The sequence below is a fragment of the Aspergillus terreus genome, genomic scaffold (assembly GCF_000149615.1).
Source record: "Aspergillus terreus NIH2624 scaffold_6 genomic scaffold, whole genome shotgun sequence".
Classification (NCBI taxonomy): domain Eukaryota; kingdom Fungi; phylum Ascomycota; class Eurotiomycetes; order Eurotiales; family Aspergillaceae; genus Aspergillus; species Aspergillus terreus.
Window position 1 is genome coordinate 1,817,935 of NT_165929.1, and position 20,847 is coordinate 1,838,781.

The 20,847-nt window shown below is 54.8% G+C and overlaps 6 protein-coding genes across 6 annotated transcripts; 2 read left to right on the forward strand and 4 right to left on the reverse strand.

The window, feature by feature from the left end:
- Positions 1-5,815: 5,815 nt before the first annotated feature.
- ATEG_04894 (uncharacterized protein) lies at positions 5,816-6,853 on the forward strand (the record flags this gene model as incomplete). The annotated part of the gene is made up of 1 exon (XM_001214072.1): positions 5,816-6,853. The coding sequence occupies one exon, from the start codon at positions 5,816-5,818 to the stop codon at positions 6,851-6,853; it is 1,038 nt and encodes a 345-aa protein (XP_001214072.1).
- A 503-nt stretch (positions 6,854-7,356) lies between these two features.
- Positions 7,357-7,878, reverse strand: ATEG_04895 (DUF3602 domain-containing protein; the record flags this gene model as incomplete). The annotated part of the gene is made up of 2 exons (XM_001214073.1): positions 7,357-7,532; positions 7,626-7,878. 2 exons carry the CDS (start codon positions 7,876-7,878, stop codon positions 7,357-7,359), a joined length of 429 nt encoding a protein of 142 aa, XP_001214073.1.
- A 1,298-nt stretch (positions 7,879-9,176) lies between these two features.
- On the reverse strand, positions 9,177-11,079 carry ATEG_04896 (uncharacterized protein; the record flags this gene model as incomplete). The annotated part of the gene is made up of 7 exons (XM_001214074.1): positions 9,177-9,475; positions 9,531-9,797; positions 9,944-10,391; positions 10,456-10,509; positions 10,563-10,743; positions 10,805-10,884; positions 10,939-11,079. 7 exons carry the CDS (start codon positions 11,077-11,079, stop codon positions 9,177-9,179), a joined length of 1,470 nt encoding a protein of 489 aa, XP_001214074.1.
- A 1,763-nt stretch (positions 11,080-12,842) lies between these two features.
- Positions 12,843-13,714, reverse strand: ATEG_04897 (uncharacterized protein; the record flags this gene model as incomplete). The annotated part of the gene is made up of 2 exons (XM_001214075.1): positions 12,843-13,422; positions 13,482-13,714. 2 exons carry the CDS (start codon positions 13,712-13,714, stop codon positions 12,843-12,845), a joined length of 813 nt encoding a protein of 270 aa, XP_001214075.1.
- A 728-nt stretch (positions 13,715-14,442) lies between these two features.
- ATEG_04898 (uncharacterized protein) lies at positions 14,443-17,042 on the reverse strand (the record flags this gene model as incomplete). Its single annotated transcript, XM_001214076.1, has 3 exons — positions 14,443-15,515; positions 15,570-16,732; positions 16,981-17,042. The coding sequence occupies 3 exons, from the start codon at positions 17,040-17,042 to the stop codon at positions 14,443-14,445; spliced, it is 2,298 nt and encodes a 765-aa protein (XP_001214076.1).
- Positions 17,043-18,160: 1,118 nt separating this feature from the next.
- ATEG_04899 (Zn(II)2Cys6 transcription factor) lies at positions 18,161-20,785 on the forward strand (the record flags this gene model as incomplete). The annotated part of the gene is made up of 4 exons (XM_001214077.1): positions 18,161-18,204; positions 18,259-19,634; positions 19,685-20,646; positions 20,699-20,785. The coding sequence occupies 4 exons, from the start codon at positions 18,161-18,163 to the stop codon at positions 20,783-20,785; spliced, it is 2,469 nt and encodes an 822-aa protein (XP_001214077.1).
- Between the last annotated feature and the right edge of the window lie 62 nt (positions 20,786-20,847).

A 20,847-nucleotide genomic window follows, 5' to 3' on the forward strand; every position in this document is an offset into this window, starting at 1 on the left:
CTGCAGATAACGCCCTCGTTCAGCGTTCGACGTATAGGCAAACAGCGGAACAACGTCACTATCACATCGACGGAAGGCTGAAGCCTTGCGACCGGAGTGCGAAGCGAACAATTCCCAAAGCTACCCTTAAGGACTGGGCGTAGGGTGCGTTCGGTCTGCGGAACGATGGAGACGGAGGAGAAGAGAGTGCGACTGGAGGGGGGTCGGAAAAAGAAGTGTAACGAACGAAATCGAGTAGAGGGTTAAATGGAGGAGAGGTTGCGGAGGGCAAGCGAAGCAATTTCTTTATGCGGGTGACGACACCGAACCAAAGTGGCGAACGGAGGGGAGTTGCCGGAAACCGCGACTTTGCGATAGCACCGATCTTCGTCGGTGCTGTCGATGCCCAACGGGTCTGAACAAGGGAACGATGGGAAGGAAATGGAGGAAATGAAGACACTAACGAGAGGCTAAGATACCGACCGTTTGGCTCCTAAGCTGCGCGAGCCCCCAGTCCAGCGATGATCGTCTTTTGGGTGAGCCGTAGCGAGGGAGCTGTCAAAGTGCGGGAGATTCACCAGGGCTTCCACGGGTCGCTGTCTGGACCAAAGGTTCACAGGAGATGTCCCTTTTTTTTGTACAATGGGAGAGCCACTGGAGAGACGATCGAGGGTCGAAGTTGGAAACGGTGGGGTCGAAGGTGAGCAGGTGAGAGAGCGAGAAAGAAATGAGCTGCCGCAGTCGATGACGATAGCGATGCGCTTGGTGCGGGGGTCAGATCTGGTAGCGAAGAGGAGGTGAACCGACGGGGGACGACGGGAGGGAGATGAGAAGAAAGAGAGATGCAGGCTACGGAGGAGAAGAAAGGAAGGTAGTTGAAGGAGATGAGGTGAAATTGATGGTGGAGGAAGCAGAGAGACTGTCGTCCGCGTTGGTCCAGACCTGAGCGAGGTGAGAGTGTCGGTCTCTACGATGATGACTACCCGACCTTTTTTTTTCCCCTACCTTTTTTTCTTTTTTTTTTTCCCCGTCCCCCCTGCCTTTGGTTATTTTTAAATGGTGCGTAAGGCATGTATCCCGATGGCTTGAATTTTTTTTTAATTAAAAATTATTATCTTAAAAATCCCTTCTTATATGCTCCATTGGTTCCGTCTTTCCCTGGCCTTACGATGGATTGCAGACTATATCAAGGACCTCCCCCCAACGGGACCTTTTAACAAGAATTGTTGCCGCTAATAATGCGCGGATTTTGTTGGATTATTCCTAGTGTTAGGCTGCTGCCACGCTCTGCAGCTTCACGGATCAGGAGGTGATCAGCCGCGCAGGAACCTCCGACCCAGACAGTCGGGTTCATCTCCCTTTCCTCCTTGCTTCAGTTCCCGTCCCCTGGATTCATTCCACGAGCGCAGTCTTCCGGACAAAGTCTGTTTTTTTTCTTCTGAATCTCTCTCTAGCGAAGAAAAATCCCAAGGAAATCAATCCCATCACTATCGATGCAGCTCCTTCTCCAGCCCCTGCAAGCAAAATCCATCCGACAGCTTGAATGATTCGCATGACTCTCCGTCATTCACGCTGCTCTGATTGTTGGGTGGAGCCCCGCACCCCCAGCCAACGAGAGTCAGCGACGTGCCACTCGCGGAGGGTGAAACTGCTCCCCAGCCAGTTAAAAGGGCTTGGGTGGGTCTACATAGCCCAATGCAGCGGCCGACAGGAAGTGATCCTCTCTACTGGGTCCCAACTGCGCCGTTTCCGGGCTTAGCCCCCCTTCTCCGACCTCGAGTCGCCCGTTTGCGGTGTCAGCGTTACCACCACCCACCCATCTACGGAGTCTCTCCGTCGACATTCCCAGCATCCACCGTAACATCAATATACGTAGTACAATAATGTTCAGATCGTAACATCACGTCTCCTCTGGTGATATATGCGCATACCGGAAGAGTTGATGTTACAATCATCCTGGATAAGACCAGGTTCGTTCACGCTGTTCGGCCCGTCCTTACAATGCACTGGCATAGTTCCGTCAGACAGACGGTGTTTCACCTCCCCTCATGCTCGACCAGGTAAGAGACCACTGCCGCATGAGTCATTATATGCCCACCTCCACCAAACCGCGGGGTAGTTAGGTAGTTACGGAGTATGCACATACTTCGTACGACTGTACTTCGTTCCGACCTAGCCAGCCCCCATAGGATGATCCTTTTGACGTGCACCAATACCGCGCCCTGGAAATGGGGTCAACAAGTCGGGTTTAACGCCGGCCCCGGCGCACGGATGCCCTAGATGGAGCTCCCGTCCCGCAGCGCGTCTTTAGCTGTCTTATCTGGATGACCTGTCAACAGCCGCCGCACACAGGAAAAAGCATGCGGATCGGAAAAAGCAAGCATCCTATAAGCCACCCCAGCCCCTTTCAGCTTCCCGGTTCCCCCTGAAATTCCTCGGGCACATGGCGCGCCCAAGTATGTGGGAGAAATATGCCGGACAGCGTGGCCGACTAAAGGAATGATCCAGAACTACACAACATGCCACCAATGGAACGAGGGATTTGCCGAGCCAGGATTGAGACTCGGATGCCTTCTCTCATTGTTGACACAATATTATTCTTACGGTTCAATTTATTTCTCCATAATCCATTCAGACTGTCTACATCAGCACTTAAAATTGTAGCCTAGTCTAGCCAAAAGCTTGAAGATATATCGGCATGACATTCTTCGTCCTCACGTACCTGCACATCACGAGCGTCTTTCTAGGTATAGTTCCTGCACAGTTTAAGCTTATTTATCTCCGTTCGATTTTTGGTCATGGGGGAAAGAAGCTTTCAGAACCTTCTCCCTCGTTAGCGCGCAGGGCAGATCTGTGAAATGCGGCACCAAGTTAAAGAAGTCCCCAGATGTGCCATGCACTTCAAAACAAAGCACTAGCCAATAGTATACATATGATCTACTCATCCTTCGATTCAGGAGATACAAGCAAAACCTTATGCTGGCAATATAGTGGATGGAGAGTCCTTTAGAGACCTTGAATGGCGCCACTACTTTAGATAATAGGTCCTATCATTATCAGAGTAGCGTATTGATATCATGTCAAGTCCTCTCATCATATCCCATGTCGCCCACACACGGCTATTATAGCCTAGCATCTGGTCTTTGTGAAACACGCACCTAGTCTGTCTGAAACCGCAGAGCGACAAGCGACCGACGAGGCAACAAGCTTTAGTGTCACCAGCTCGGCAGTTCGGAGTCAAACTGGGCCGAGGCCCGCATTGAAGCTCGCGCACTTTCAGACCTTACTCTGGGTATACTTCCTCGAGCGACTGTTCTTATTGAGAACAGTAACAGTTAGCAACCATGCCGCAAGTATCCCGGAAACGCTTAAAAACCAACGTTGTCTGGAATCGAATAGCGACTTTCATGGAGCACAGACAGGGTCAGATTCTACGTAAACCAACTCGGGGTTATTGGAGAGCGATCCATCCAGGCCATATGAAGACCGGCCAGTTACTCCCCGTCTGCTCATCCCGACAGTTTGACCTGAGAACCAAGATCTGAGATTGAGGAGGTCAAAGCCGTGCTGGTCCTGATGACGTTAACGAATCCATCAAGTCCAAAATATTGACATGACCCAGTCACAGACATCTTCTGTAGGGGTCAGCACAGAGCTGTGGCGGCGATTGGACCATTAGATTTTTTGTTTGTCCTTTTTCAAAGAATGCAGCTTTGGTCCTAATTTTGTCGCTGTCCATATGTGGGTAGTTTCCGACAGACGGGTGATTCAAGGCTCCTAACACAGTTGACCCACTGACATATCAATCTGATGTTTACCTAGTAGAAGATAACTCATTCCACATGATGATCCGCTAAAACATTGATTCCAAGGCCGTTAACCCGACAGACCACATCGGACGCCCCTAGCAGGTTAGGGATAATCTCGTCATGAATGACATCACCCTGCGGGCCGGGTTTCTACAAATATCTTCCATTCACAAAGGAAATCACCCGCATAAGCGCCAGCCCCGGGATCCTCCGTTGGGCATCTGCCTAGACTCCAGGAGCGTAGAGTATGAGCGGGATTGCCGCAAGGAGAAACGCGACCATACGGAGGCAAGGTAAGCGACGACCGAGGGTCGAATCATCAATGGGAACAAGGAATCTTAGGATGCGACCATGCCTGTAAGATGTGTGACAGGAGCCGATCCGCATATACTCGATGAGGCAGGTCGTGGTGAGGACTGAGCAGGTGGTATGCAAGCCAGCGGGGCTAGCTACCTAAGTACCTATTGATTTCGCGCCTCGGGTTTTGCGTTGGCGGGCATACGGAAGAAAATCTGTGTACTTGTATATGGGTTAGGGGGCAAGTGCAGAGAATCACTTTCGAAGGGCTATCGAACAGATCTTCATATGGGGCATAGGGCATGGCGTCCGCAGATCCACCATCTACTCCGTATCTACTAATTGTAGGAGTAACTATAGTACTGCTATGGTATGATGATCCCAGCCATGTCCAGGCATCGGGGACTCCGGTTGGTACCTGATCTATTTAACGCAGATGACGACCCGGACTGACTCGAGACCACCGTTAGTGTCGGATGGTAGACATTAGTGTCTTGGGGAGTGATCCGCTTGCAGGGAACTAACCCCATGGGAGGAGTTCGTCGTGGATGGGAGTGGAGGGAGAACCGGATCGCAGGCGGGGAGGATCTCGGCGGGATATTTTAAGACAAATCTCACCGGGAGCTTAATCATGGGTACTCGGTAGATTAGGTAGGTACTCCGTATGGATGCTTCTATATGTTCCAGAATATATATAGTATGCTCTAACCTTGGTCGTGGATGTTTTACTGTCCGGCTAAAAATACCACAGACTACCTCTTTGGGAATAGTCTGGTCTTCGGAAGAGGAAAGAAAACTGATTCCCATTGGTAGAGATCCAGAGCCAATCACAACCCCCAGTCATACCAAGAAATCGTATTACCCAAAGCGGAAAAAGCAGGGCCGGTCGACTGCGGCGGTCAGACTATCGATTCTGACGATTATTCTTTCATCGTCTAGGGCGATTTGGAATCGGCCATCGCGTTTACATTATTGGGAGTGGGACGGGGCGGGCAGTGGAGTCCTACCTAAGATGGCATGACGGTTGCTTTATTATTCGACACAGACTCGAAAGGAATTCCCATCGAAGATTCAACAATAATAATACCTAGGTAAGAATAATAATGGGCACTGTTGTTGTCTATTATTATTCTGCTACCTACTACTGCGCGCACATGCTAGTGCCACCACTTACCCGATTCGGGCATTGCGGACTGCTTTACTTGCATCGACCTCCGCCTATCACCACCCCCAGCACCACCACCTTTAGGTAACTATCGATCCGCCGCTTGGGTCGGACGTTGACACTCCCTCCAGGATCGACAACCTTGTCCCTGAACGCCTCGGCGAACGACACAAGGAGGGCCAGCTAGTTTTTCGACCCACCTGGCCGGATCGAAATCTATTGTCCTGCTCTCCACCACCAAGGGGGAAGTCAATTAGATTAAATACCCGTCTCGACGACCCCCAATTTTCCCTTTTCTTGGACAGACGTCCTTTCCCAACATGAGGCCCGAACCCAAACAAAGCATGCACCGATTGGACGTTGCCTGATCGACTCCAGGTATACTTAGCCCCCGGCAATGCTCGTACAGTTCGACGGCCGGTCTCCATATGGCTGCGTGGAGTGTCATCCCCAGCTGATCCAGGTAGGTCGATCTGTTGGAGAACCTCGTCCTCGACTGGTGGTGTTAATACGCCTCTAGTGTGTCGACAAGCCGTCTCGTTGCCCGTGCCTTTGCGGCGCCAGCATGACCTGCGACTACATGGCGACCACCCCAGCGAACTGGTCCACGACTACCGGGTCCCCGTCTTCACCGGCGATGACCTCCATCGCGGACCCCGTGAACCACCCGCTCGCCCACTTCGCGCCTGCGGGGGAGCTGAACCACACCGAGCTCGAGCTGATGGTGCAATGGTGCACCGACACCTACCGCTCCGTCGCGCACCAGCCCAGCGTCGAATGGATCTGGCATGCCGCCGTGCCTCGGGAGGCCCTGCAACGGCCCTTTCTCCTCCACGGCATCCTGGCCGTCTCCGCCCTGCACCTCTTCTTCCGTACCACCGGCGACACGCAGGCACACTACTTGCGTACCGCCCACGCCCATCGACAACACGCCGAGGAAGGCCTCTCCCAAGCGCTCCGCGCACTGGACGCCTCCAACTGCAACGCCGCGTTCGCCGTCTCCAGCATGCTCACCGTCTTCTCCTTTGCCCTGCCGCTAGCCGCGCGCCGCACCCCGACAGCCGCACACAGTCCGCTGGACGAGCTGTGTCACATCATGCGGCACACGCAACAGTCCATGAGCTCCCTGTGCGAGATCGTCTACTGGGTCGGCCGCGGCGACCTCCACGCGCTCATCGAGTGCGACGAAACCGCGCCCCGGATGCCGGACACGTCGCGGCTCGCCATCATGGCGTTGGCGCGCCTGAACGATACCCTGGCGACGCAATCCCCGCAGCACGAGAAGCGCATATTCGACCGCGCCCTCGACGCCCTGGGCCACTCACTCGACCAGCTCGCCCGCGGCGGCGAGCTTCTCCTCTCGGCCTTCCGGTGGATTGTGCAGATCCCACCGCGGTTCATCGAGCTCCTTCACGAGCGGCATCCGTTTGCGCTGGTGATCCTGGCGCACTATGCGGTCGTCCTGCATCTGCTGCGGGAGCGTTGGTGGGTGGGTGACTGGGGCGCACGAGTGATTCAAGCGGTGGGACGGAGTTTAGAATGGGAGTGGAGAAAGGCCCTGGGATGGGTGTTGGATGCGACGGGATGTACTCTGCCGCAATGACCGTACTTATGGATTGCACGACGTTACGACCACGATAGAAGCGATGAATTTGCATGCATTCGAGCTGAAGGAGTTTTCTTGTGCGATGCAGATGCATTACATAACTATACTAATGCAAGGCAACTGAAAAAGCAATATGTAGATGATAAGATACAGGTCGCTCATTGGAGCAATGGGCCTAGTGTCGACGAGCAGCAGAAAGATAAGAAGCGGGCATCCCCATCATTCTCGAGACTGTGTATGCATTAATCGACATCAACCGTCAACCGTCGATGTCCAGAATATAACCCACAACTCAAACGACACTAACAGAGGAAAGAAGACAAAACAGCAGAACAGCACACCCAGCGAAATCCCAAGCACCGCCCGCAGCACTTTGCCCCGGCACCGAAGCCCACGTCTCCGAATGATGCAGGCAAGTAGGTAGGTAGGTATCCCCGAGCCACAGACCGAACGCCGTCCCGAATCCACGAAACCATCCCGAACCCGAATCCCCGCACCAATCAGCTGGTCGAGGAGCGCGCCGGGCCCTCGCTGCCACTCTCAGCACCGCTGCCCTGCTCGAGATCCTTGCGCCGATCCTTGGACGCCGTGCGCACGCGGCGCAGCTGTGCCTCCTCCTGTTCGCGGATCATCTTTTCCTCTTCGGGGGTGGGGGTGTAGGTGTTTGCTGCGCCGCCTGCATCATACATGTCAGTCCGTGTTCTGCATCTATCCCCGCGATGGGTCCCGTCTAAGGGAGAAGAAAGAAAAGGGAGGAAACATGACATACCCCGTCCGATATGATGCGGCGCCTCCTCCACGCGCAACGGCGGCGTCTCGACGTCCTGGCTTTCGCGCGCCAGCTCGGGATGCTCCGGGTCATTGTGCATCATGTTGCCGGAGCCGCCGCGGCCGGTGGTGAAGACCTCCTGCTTGATGGTCGGGGTGACGAGATCGCGCGGGGTGGTGGTCTGCGACTCCGGGGTGGAATAGATGTTGCCGGCGCCGCCGCGGCCGTGCGACATAATGCGTGAGCCGCCCATGGCGATGGTAAATCTGTCGCGAATGAGAGGGTATAGGTGGTGAATGAATGGATTGGGGGAGAGTGGTGGGAGTCGAGGGTTGGGGAAAAGTCTTTGGGCCAAGATGCGACTGACTTGGCGGTGGTGGGCACGGGACTTGTCGATTGGTGGACGCGCTTATCACACGGCGATGACGATGGAGCCTTTCTATCAGGTTATCGGTTGCCGGTTTATCGATGGTTCCGATGACTGTTTCTATGACGCTGTTGGGATGGGTCTAGGTTATCGGTGGACAGCGTGAATTTCGTCTGAGTGAGTCAAGTCCGACTGCAGCGAGAATGTGTCGACTGATTTGGAGGACGAGAACCTCACGTGATGGGAGTCTAGAAGGATAGAATGCACCACAAAATATATGCTTGAAGTACAAAAATTGCTAGATTATGAAATATGATGAAATTATAAGAGATCCATATAGAGTATATAATTCTTCCTTATGGGATGAATAGGCGGATGCGATTTGTTAAGTACTGCCCAGTATACACTATGCAGTATGCGGCTATATCATACGGACATCACACCCGATCCATGCTCGATCCTCCATCCTCCACCAACAACCTCCAAAATGTCTTCTCCCCGTCTCTCCACCGCCATCTTCGCCTCTCTTACGCACCCTCCCCGACCATGGCACCTCACTCGCATCCTCCACAGCGATAACCCCCTCGATCTTCACGGCGAACTCCGCGGCACCGCCTCCTTCACCCCCCTCCCCCCTCCTCCGTCTTCCACCGCAACCCCCACCACAGACATCCAGTACCATGAAGAAGGCGAAATGCCCAGTCCCCCCGGCATGAGCACCACCGTTGGCCTTCGCTTCACCAAGAAATACATCTGGCGACTCAACGACGCCGGCCGCATCAGCGTGTGGTTCGCCAAGATCGCAAACGACCAGGAACCCGACTACCTCTTCCACGAGTTCGACTTTGACGCCCCGGAGAAGACATCCGCTACAGAAGACACAGTGACGCCCCCGACACCGCCGGACGTGTCAGTGGGAGAGGCCGGCTCGGTCGTGGTGACGGCCCGGGGGAGCCATCTCTGCATCAATGATCTGTATCGCACGGCGTATGCGTTTCGCGTGCGCCCGGACGGGACGGTGCTGAGCTGGGCCAGTCGACACGTCGTCAAGGGGCCCAAGAAGAATCAGGATATTGTCAATCTCTATTCGCCTAGTGTGTGAGACACGGATATCGACAGCGTTCTATTCCAACATCGCATCTACATACCCCCATCTTCTCTCCATCTCATCCCCCATAATATCGCTACAGCGTATAGATAAAATCCGGCCGCTTGTCGCCCAGCATCTGGATCTCCGCCGCGTTCAGTCCCTGCACCCAGTGATCGCGCTCCCCGCGCAGCCGCTTGGCGTTCTCCCGCCGCAGCAGCAGATACTGCACCACCGACCCGCCGAACAGGAACAGCACCAGGTACGCCAGCACCGTGCCGTGGCCGGGGTAGAACGTGGGCGCGTCCTCGCCGCGGTAGATGTTCGACGACACGATGCCGTTCAGGTTGCCCCATCCGATCACGATTCCCAGCGTCACACCGCGCTTGTACACCCCTATCGCGCGGAATTAGTGCCATGGACACGGAGAGAACACTGCCAAGTGACTCACCCTCGGTGTTGTTGCTGGACCAGGAGATCGTGTTAGAAATCGCTGGGTAGATCCCCATCGCGCCCAGGAACGTCCCGGCGTACCGGGCTCCGGCCGACTTGCATCCGATCAGCATGCAGAATCCAACGATGCCCAGGATGGAGACGAGGATGTTGGAGATGCCGCGCTGGCGCGTGCGGTCAGCGATGAATCCTACGGTCACGGTGAGGACGGCCGCCGCCGCGTACGGCGGGACGCTCAGCAGCTGCGCTTTAATGGACGTGTAACCTGTACGATTAGCTTGGTTCATTCGCCATGATCGCATCCCACATACCCTAGACACGTTAGTTCTGTCTTCTATGACTGGCCCAAGGAATGGAGACATACCAGTTCGTGAATGATGGTGGGCACAAACAGCGAAAATGCATACAAACACCCATCGGCCCCCATGTAGATCACCGCCCCGGTGTACGTTTTCCAATCCTTCAGACTGTTCCAGAAGTAGGTCATCTTGAAATGCTCGTGCTCCGCACTGGCCTGCTGGTCCTCGGCGAGACGTCGCAGGACACGCTTGCGGTCCACCTCGGACAGGAACTTGGCCTCGTCGGGAAAGTCATGCACCATCCAGAAGGAGGCCGCGCCGACCAGGATGGTCGCCAGTCCCTCCAGGATAAAGATCCATGCCCACCCGGCCTTCCCGCCGATACCGTCCATCAGCGCGATCGCAGCCGCCAACAGCCCGCCAAAGGACCCGGCCAGCGCCGCGGCGGAGAAGAAAATCGCCATGCGCACGCCGAACTCGGCGCGCTTGTACCAGCACGAGAGGAAGTAGCCCACGCCGGGAAAAAGGCCGGCTTCGGTGAGGCCGAGGAACCATCGCGCCTGGAAGGAGAGGAGTCTCAATCAGCTGTCTGTCGTGTGCAAGCCCGGGGTGGGAGAGACGTACCGCCAGCAGGCCGGAGTAGTTGTGGACGAGACCCATGCAGGTCATGCAGATACCCTGGCACGCAGAGGTTAGCTGGAAGACGGCCTGAATCTGCGACGAGGACGCACCCATAAGATCATGATGATGGGGATGAAGATACTCGGGCGCATGCGTTTGAGCAGGACGTTGGTGAGGGGCTCGAAGACGGAGTACGAGACGAAGAAGATGGTCAACGAGGCGTTGTACTGTGCATTGGACATGTGCAGGTCCTCCTGCAGGCCGTCGAGCTTTGCATTCCCGATATTGGTTCTGAGGGTGTCAATTGGGATGGATGCGGGATGGGGATGAGAGGCGTCAACTGGAACCATACCGATCGAGAAACGAGATGAGATACAGCAGACTCAGCCATGGAATGAGTCTCAGGTCGAGTTTCCGGACCAGCGCGCGGTCCTGCGGTTGATTGCGACGTCAGCGACACCTTGCGAACGTGGGTTGACGGCTTACGATTTTGGCCTTCTCCTCGGCACTCAACCCCTCGTCGGGATCCTCAAACAGATCCAGCTTGGACTTGGGGGGAACGTCATCATGCGATGTGGCGGTCTTTTCGACGTCGAAGGCGTCGGTGGGCGGTTTTTCGTCAGCCATGGCGGGAACGCAGAAAACTACAGACGAGATGGTCAGAAACCGACCGAGATGGGGGTGATGAGGGGGAGAGCTCGGTATTTAACGAGGGGAGGGGATGCTGACTGGCAGGGAAGACGACCATGCAGGGTTATCGACTCCCTACTTCCCTAGGCCTTCGGGGATCGCCAACACGGGCGAATGACGGGGAGCAATAAGCATGCGGAGGGAGTCTTAGCGTCTCCCCACGGGGGTCCCAAAGCTTAGCTGGCCGGGCTTCCCCCCTCTACAGTGCCAGTCACAGGGCAACAGACGGCGCATTTCTCGCAATTTATGGAACATCAGCATGCAGTCTGCATACTGCTCATCACGCGCAGCACCACTTCGTGCAGAGCATCTACGGAGTAACCATACAAGTACAACACCACCTGCGATCGATAAGCTCCCCGCATGGCCCGTCTTGGCATCATCTCCACCGTGTCTTGAATGGATTCCAGCCCATCTCGGCCTTGGCCCTTTCGTATCGCTGTCTGGCTCGCTTCCATCTAGCGTTCTCGGTCGTCCTCCGTCATTCGTCTCCGGGTGGAGTGGTAGTGCTAGTGTGGGGGAGACCCTGTTCTATCAGGATCCGTCAACAAAGCCTGATCTTGCGACTGGCGGGTGTTGTAACGACCTGATGACAAATGCAGGGCGCGGTGGTGGGAATATACGAGGGCTATCAAGATGCCATTGTCATGAAGCCATTACATCCACCGGTCCTATCTATTCATTGTCTAGACGCCATGCATCATGCAAATGTCATCAAGTCGGACCAGGATTTGCTCCGTGCTCCGCACCACCTTCCGCGTGTGTCGATCTCCTTCCACCGCAATTCCTGTACATCTTTGTCTGCTGCTGAGGGGCTTGCACGCCAAGTTTGCTGCTGAGGGGCTTATGGGATCCATTCTACTACTTTAAGGAAGGGTTGACTCTCGCCTGGCGAAACTTAACACCGGATGAATTATTTAAGCCTGCTTGAGAGCCGTCCAGAATACGAATCAATGCTCGTCTAAGTCAAAGAAGCGACATCAGCGATATGTCCACAGCCACGGAGGTTGATGTCCACTGACATCCAAACAGAGCCCACTTCTTCGCCGCGTTGGTGCACCCAGGGTTGATGCATCTATTTTCCTCAATCCCCTCCAGTTGATCCCAAGGAATGCATGGCCAATATCGCTGCAGCACCGCCTGGGTGAGACGGGTTGTCGTGTTTGAGCATTTGCATCGGCTATACCTGGAGACGTCGTCGGGTGATCTCCATCCGAACTAGACAATCCAAAAGGTACAAATCTTCCCTCGACCTCCAGCAAGCCAGACTGCAAGACTGCGATATTGCTTTCTCATACCAGATCGTGACAATTGTTTAGGGATAGGCGTATAATCTGCCTAGCGACGGTCTCGAAACCTCTGTGGAGGTGAAACTGCAGTGGCCACAGTCACCGTCGGATCCCACGACCATCCATTCTGGCCAGGAAACGGTCTCGCCACATGTCACATCCCCCGCAACCAGCAGTCTCGGTGTCGACGTCGGTCCTTGGGTGACAGGAAGCACTAATCGCCGCAGTACAGCTGCATGCGAGTGGCTGTAGTTGAGCAAGAAGTAACTCGTCATGTTGGATATGAATACTATGCTACGTACGTCATGGTGAAAGTTCGAAACAATATTCTAGGGTCGAGTGGGAAGTAGAAGAGGTGGCTTAGGTGTTTATAGAGTCATTATGTATTACCATGAGCTATCTTATATACTTCTAAACTATCATGGCAGTGAGCAAAGATACAACTCCCACTCCCTTCAGCCATGGAATAACCGACGGACTGCCGTTCTCATATCCAACATTCGCGGAGTTATTTCCGAACCCAACCGTGCGAAGCCATTCTGGACTCGAGGCTTTCACGTCCAACACATCCGAGTGATACGCATCCAGCACCCCGTTAAAGCGTACCTGAACCCACCCAAAAAGATCGTTTCTGCCCGTCGTCGGGCGCTGGGCTATTTCGAATTCTTCTTGCAGGTAGGGAGCCGCACGATAGTAACCTTCCAACGTCAGGTTAGCTGTCTGATCGTCGAACTCGACCAATAGTTCCGGATAGGTGACATCTTCGAAGCCTCTCCAACCCCACCAGTCACTTGTACTCAGTTGCACATGCCAATAGTCGGTTTCGGTGGTGGTGTTGCACGCGGGCATGGTGATGTTGTCGAAGGACCCCGACAAAGAACCCTGTAGCGTCGCGTTCAACGCAAATAATGAAGAGCTCGGCTTCGTAGCTGTCAGGTAATCGTTGATCTCGACCGCCCCATCAGACAGCACCGAACCCGACCAAGTTGGCCTAGCAGTGCAGTCTTAGAGCCCATGCACTCGTGAGGCAACAGAACGGTAATGACTCACCGGGAAGACACGATAGACCAGTGCAACTTCGTGTGGCCGTATATAATCTGGTCCCCATATGGCAGGCTGGAGAGGTTATAGCCGTCCGGGTAGTAACTCAGGAAAAGGTTCACCGGGTTGGCTCCGCCGTCGTAGGTGCCGCGCTCGGTGATGCTCACGATCGACGGCCACTTCGAGATGATCGTGCGGTATTTCTGGTTCTCGCAGACGGTCTCATTGATCGTGCTGCCCATCAAGGGAGTGAATTCCAGCTCCAGGGTCCCGTTGTAGTACCTGGATCGGATTAGCGCCCTGCATGCTTTGAAAGGGGCGGATCACATACGACCCGACCCAGCCCCAGAGACTGTGCAAGCCTGTCACATTATTCGGGCGATAGTTGGAGGCCGGGTTGTATTTGGGGTCATCCTCGGCCAAGACCGCGAGGGAGAGATATAGGGCACAGAGTAGTGTCCACGGGCTTCGAAGAGATCTGAGCATGATGAGTTTGGCCGTGGACAAGGAGTGACGGGGCTTGGATGTTTTATGCACGCTATCCAGCGCCAAGCGGTTCTTCAAATTTTGCCTAATGATGGCGAACGTGTCTCAGGCACAGTTACATCGTGCAGGGCTGGTCAGTCCTGGACGCTTGGCAAGGCATGGCGTAGGGCGTTAGTGTGATGAGAAGGATGACTGCCAGTGGTGTTGATCAGAATGACTACCAATGCCAAGGCACCTAGTGGTGCCTGAGATGTAATACTAAATCTCGCTTAGACTTGACACTGGATAGGTCGTGATTATATGGCTGTTGCCACTGGTGCATTCAGCCCTGTGATTGTGAGGATCCAGCTGAATACAACCACGTTGCTAGTAGTAGACAAAGTCCAAATCAAATGAAAGCGGTGGACTTGATCGTTCCCATTCCAATGACTATCACTTTTGAAGTCGTTTGTCCCTCTTGATACCATCATCTGTTTTGCGAGGCTCAAGAGTTCCGAGATTCGTCCGTCTCTGAATTGCCCGTTTCTACTTCATCTGAATCGGCAACGATCCGGGGAGTTGGTCCCCCTAAATCAATCTGCTTTGTCCCCGCAAGCTTAAGCCACTCCGTAGTCGTAACCTGCATGTCGATGTGTTCTGAGCCGAGCAAAATTGTCACTGCTCTCCCAAGCGACGTGGAGTTGAGGTACCGGCGCACCACAGCTGGCCTTGCCCGTCGGTGCCCACACAAACCCAGGATGACCATCAGAATGGCCGTTGCAAGGCCAATGGAAAGAACGATAAATCCGGGAACTGCAAACGGCAGATGGTACTGAATCTTTCTTCGGTAGACGAACACAGGCACTTCGCTTGCTGCCGGTCCCATGTCTACCGACGACCACCCACGTGTCCCAACGACGCTGTTAGCGACCAGGTCCGTCCAGATCAGGTTGATAATCGCGGAGGTGGTGTTGGGCTTCTCCGAGAGCCGTTGCCATCGCGCGTACATTGCATTGCTCGACTTCCCGCTATAATCCGCGACGCCCGTGGACATTGACCCACTAATGTCGTAAACGACTTCAAAGGCTCTGGTATGGAAGTCGATACCTGGGAGGTTTATATATCCCGAAACAGGGAAGCCTGTGGAGACGCCACATTGACCCGGTAGCCAGAGCGACTCCTTCTGTAGCAAGCTGATGTCCTCTCTCGTCCCGTAAGCTGCAGAGACGAGCCCCCACAACGGTTGGACTCGGTGCAAGGGTAAAGTGGTGTTTTCGACGCCCCATGTCGGTCGGTCTTCCGGTTTGCTGTATACCTTGTCTGCGAGGTTCTCCACATTTAACCCGGCGAGGCCCCCCTGTGATGAGGAATCATTGTAGTGGAAGTCAACAGTCTTAATCACTGCCTTGGCTGCCGATGCACAGGCGTATATCGGAATAGTCCACTGACTATCGGGCTCGGGAACCAGTGAAGCACCTCCGTCGGTACGTCGCGCGGCACCATACACCATGCCACATGCTGCACCGATATTGGTCATGTTTGCATAGTCTGCGAGACCTGCACCTGCACATAGGGTTGCTACATGTAGATTATTAGTCGATAGAGCTCATTTCTCTGTGTGCTGATGCTTACAGATATCGGTGAAGTTAGTGCGCGTGATGTTGAAAGGATTCGAATAGTGGATAGCGGTCTTGTCAGTCCAATTTAGGAGGGGGTTCACCACATCAAGAAAATCTGCCCATTGTGTGGTTGTATATAAGGCGTCGTATGATATGGTGTTAGGCAGTTTGTTCTGTCGCAGGGGGAACTGTTTCCCAGGCGTTGAGTTGATATACGAGAATGCGTGCGGTGCAGGATTGGTCACATTCAGGTATAACATGGTGTAGACGTTGGTCAACCACGCTGCTGTGTAGGCTTTGTGTTGTAGATCGACATTGTCTTGCGTCGGCCACTGGTAATCATCCCCATAACCGGATGGGAATTCCTTATTAAGACGAGAGAATCCACCCCGGTCCGTCAGGCTGACGTTAGCTGGCTCGGTGGTGTATCCGTCGAGACGCAGAGTGAAGTCGACAGTGAGGTTGAGGGCCACACAACTCGTCTGAGGTTCCACAAAGAGGATATCCTCCGTCCATTTGCTTCCTTGGGACTGCCAGGGAGGCAGACTGTGGTTGCGAAAACCCACGCCTCCCGTCCGCGTATTGACAATGAGTCCCTCCACGACTTCCACCCGATTATTCAGTGCCATGGTCTGCATCTGTCGGTACGCGCCTACCTGGTACACCGTACCGTTGTTGACCTCGTGAAATTTTTGGAACTCATAGTTGCGCCACTGGATGTCCCAGATACTGGACACCGTGGGGCCGACGACGGCCGTACCTCGACCGCTACCAAATATATCGACCAGTGGTTGTGGGATCGTGACGTTCCAGGAGGTAACGTTGACACCCCGGCCGTCTTCGTCGAGCTGATAAGCACTTGTATCTGTCCCGGGGCATGGATACGGGTCGCAGTTGCGGTTGAAGCCTAGACCACTTCGAGGCGGCGTCCCCTGCCCCATGGGTGACAGATCGCGGGCATAAGTAAACGGTTGGGGGGTCGGCTGGTGGTCAGGAACCACTGCCTCGAAAAGACCCAGTGGAGTTATGATTCCCGCCAGGGAGATGATGCTCACCACGATCAGTCTCGTCCATTCTTCGGCCCAGACGACTCGACTGACTCCCGTGCCAGTGACGGCATCACTGCGAAGAATGGTTGGCCATAGAGAGGACTGTAGGGAGCGCGATACAACCGTCCTATCCCAAGGTTGTCAGTTCCATAAAGCATACATAGCGAGAGAAGGATAGTACCAGGTGCTCGCCGTTTGAGTATCTTGAAGGAGGCCGACGAGAATGAGGGCACTTGCGGTGGGGAACAAGAGACGAACTATATGCTCATGAGCATTCACGAAGAATATCATGTGCGATAGTCAAGAGGAACCAACCTACAAATACCGCAGCGGCTATGATACCGGAGATATAGCCTACCGTAAGCTCTGCCATACTTGAAGACCGATAGGTGTGGGGAGGACCGTTGTTGACCCAGGTGCTCCGGTAGTCCCGACATGTTATATAGGCCTTTTCGCCGCATCGCACTTTCTCATCTCCATTTTAATTGTCTGGTGAACAGCCACATTACTTGGCGCCGCAGGACGCTCGTCGTATAAGTCAACGCGATTTGTTGGGTGTCCGAATACGAGAGGGCCATCTGCACTGTCAATTCAGTCTTTCCTCTGATTGGAAAGGCGAGATTCCGTCTGTTGACGTTAGGTATGGAGGAGCGTGCATGGAAGTGCTACAGCCTCGATTTGCACGCCCATTTCCATAATAGGGGCGAAGCTCCGAGGTAAGGTCGTGAGGCTGATTCTTTTGAGCCTGTGCGTTCTGTAGTGGTCATGATATAGATCGGATGCTTGTGATGGCCTCGCAATATATCTTTATGCTTGCACAAAGAATAATGACATAATTGTACGAGTTGTAACTACTAGTGAGGGGTCGGCGTCGACGGCTTATCATCGGCGATACCAGCGGTCGGGTATTACCTAAAGGCCCGACTGTGATTGATGGAAGAGGCCGATCGACTCTTATCTCCCCACTTTCCCCCATACTGTTGCTCCTGAGGCTATCACCGCTCGCAATCGCTTCGTTTTCTCTTCTTCTCTTCTTTCTCTCTCTCCACACTGTCTGCTCAACTTCCGCACTACCTCCGTCTTCGCCAACCTATCTACGTCCACCCATCTCTCCCACTGGGAACGCCCTCGATCCTCGGTACCTCTCTCTACCCAGTCCCGCCGACTCACTCGATGAAGGCGAAGACCGGCTGTGGCTGTCTCATTGATTATCGTTTCCTCGCCTCCTGGATTGATCGCCCGACAAGGCGGAAAAAAACCATCCCCCTGGGTCGGATCCCATTTCCGTGAAGAAGAACAACCTTCTTTCTGCATGGCGATCTTCAGCCCCTGCATCTACCATCGGCTCCATCTCTCGTCCCGAGCCCTTCATTCGCTACCTGGCGTCTGGACCATCTCCCTGTCATCGTGTGCGCCCCATCCGATTTGAGATCAAATGCCTCGTCCCCGACGGCCCGGTGCGCCGGAGCCTAAACGGAGATCCCGGAAAGGATGTTGGTGAGTGGGAGGGACCTTCTAGTTCTTTGGGTTGCAGAGAGGGAATTACTGACCTATGATGTATCGCTCCCATAGGCCCTGTAAGGCGCGCAAAGTGAAATGGTTTGTCCTTTTGTTGTTCAATAGTCTTCACATCCGTCTGCTAACCCCATCCAGCGGGGAAGAAAAGCCCGCCTGCTTGAATTGCCGCCGACAGAACGAGAAATGCGATTACAGCATCCGCCTCAACTGGGGAGGTCGCACCCGGAGGAGGTCTTCGGTCGGCTCGCCCGGCTCCCAATCCAGCTCGCCGTCCGGCCATCTACTCCTCACCCTGTCCCCGTCCGATTCCAGCCAGTCCGACCTGCAGCCGATGCGACTGCTTAAACCCGCGGGGTTTCTGGATGCAACCAGCTCACCAAGCGCGTCGGCTGACGGTTTATCATGGGATATTGAATTGACGGGGGCAATGACGATAGAGTCATCGTATCCTAGAGGTCTACATGATATCCAAGAACCTTCGACTGCCCCAGGCCAGTCGCTCCATAATTCCATCGACCGTACAAGTGACCAGAATCTAGTAGACACGCCATCACAGTCTCTTCAGGATATGCCCGTGTCGTGGTCTTCCCATCACCCCATGACGGAATCGAGCGAAGCGATTCCACATTTCTCCTCGTCGGTCCCTAACGAAATCTATTCAACGTCTGGTCCAACCTCCGGCATGGGCCATTTGGCTGCATTCGACTTGTCCACAGCAGAAATCTCGTTCCCTCAACAGGAGCATAACCCCGCCTTCATGCACCATTCATCGCGGGGCCATCTTTTGGAACAAGAGAACTACGCACCCTATTCGTCTCCGCCAGACGCCAGTAGCATCTACGCTTCGTACGACTCGCACAGCCCGTCGAATACCACTGACGCCATCTCCCCGCACTCGGGGAACTCACAGATGGTTTCTACCGGGATGTCCCCCAATCTACTCAACGTATCCAGCGATACACCTGCCGTCTCGGATGACTTTCTCAACAGGGTGATGAACGGACATCTCGCGTCTGATCGTCAGCCGCATGGTCACCCTAGCGACAGCGTAACTTCCCTGCATCCGACAGTCCCGCCTGCTCGAGAAACCGCTGGCCCGGATGGACCCCCAAGCCCGGCGAAGAAGTGGCACGCATATCTCACCAGTGTCACTGATAATTACGGACTGGACAGTGGTCGCCCTGATCTGGACCTCAACAAGAACGACGACCACTCGGCCATCGACATCAACTATGCCTTGGATCTGATCAATTCCCAGGCGGCCACGTCTCTGTCCGCAATGAAATCCGAGGGATTCCCCAGCAGGAACGCTCAGCTGGATGGGACGAAATACAAATACTACTCGTCGCCCGTCCCTATCAATATCCCGCGATATCTATCGCCTTTACCCTCCACCTTGGTGCAAACGCCTATCAATTTGATGTACTTTCACCACTTTCTCAACCATACGGCCAAGATGCTGGTCGCTCATGACTGTGGGAAGAACCCTTTCGTTTCCGTGCTGCCAACAAGTGCGTTCCCCAGCTCCCACATATTGCATTGGCATTACTAACCACAGCAGTGGCGATCGGAGATTCGAATCTCTTGAACCTGATGCTTGCATACTCCGCCAGCCACCGTGCCCGATATCTCGACCACCCAGAACCGGCAAACCGGATCGCGCACTGGGTCAGCAACGTGTTCCCGGCGCTGCGCCTCGCACTGGAGGACCCCCGCGAGAAGGTCACCGACAGCCACCTCGCCGCCGCGATCATGCTTCTCTCCCTGAAGATCATCTCGCCCAGTACCTTCGAAGTGCCAATCCCGTGGCAGAGCCACCTGAAACTGGCCCGCGACCTCTACATCGCGCGCAAGAGCCAAATGGCGTGCCCTGGAAACCCCGTGGGGGCATTTCTCTCCCGCTGGCTCGGCTACCTCAACATTATGGGGACGCTCTCGTGTCGACACAGCGACCCGCCGCTCCTAGACTACTACTCGGTGCTGAATACCTGCTGCGCCGACGTTGCGCACGACGCGTTCAGTGTCGACTGCTTCACTGGCTTCACGCCGCGCACGGGACTGTTCCTGATGCGACTGGGACAGCTGGTGCACCGGTGCGATAACGAACGGTTCGACGTGGAGACGGGCGCCCTTAGGTCCGGATGGAAGCCGTCGCCCGAGACGGTCGCCACGGCGGAGGAGTTGATGGCTGACCTGGGAATGCTGGAAGCGCATGCGCACGCCGACCCAACGCACTTCCCCGACGCGGAGGCGACGGGCATCGTGGCTATAGATACGGCGTTCCGGTACGCGGGGCTGTTACATCTGCACCGACGCGTGCTGAATACGCCGCAGGAGTCGAGCCCGGTGCAGGAGGCGACCGCGGCGCTCATGCAAGCCTTGGGCGGAATCCAGTCGTCCGACTCGGCAGAGGTGGCGGCGTTGTTCCCGCTGTTTACGGCGGGATGCGAGGCGCAGAAGCCGGAGCAGCGGCAGGAGATCCAGCGACGGTTCGAAGCGCTGGATGGGACAGGGATGAAACAGGTATGTGAAGTGCATGGGGATGACGATACTAGATGCTAATCTGTTGGTATAGATTCAGAGTGGGCGCCGCCTGATCGAGCGGTGCTGGGAGGAGAATCGGCCGTGGATTGCATTGGCGCGGGGCGAGTTTCTGGGGTAGAGGTATACGAGATATGACCGCAATGAGCTTTGATTTTCTGCGAGCGTTCAGTGCATGCTGTT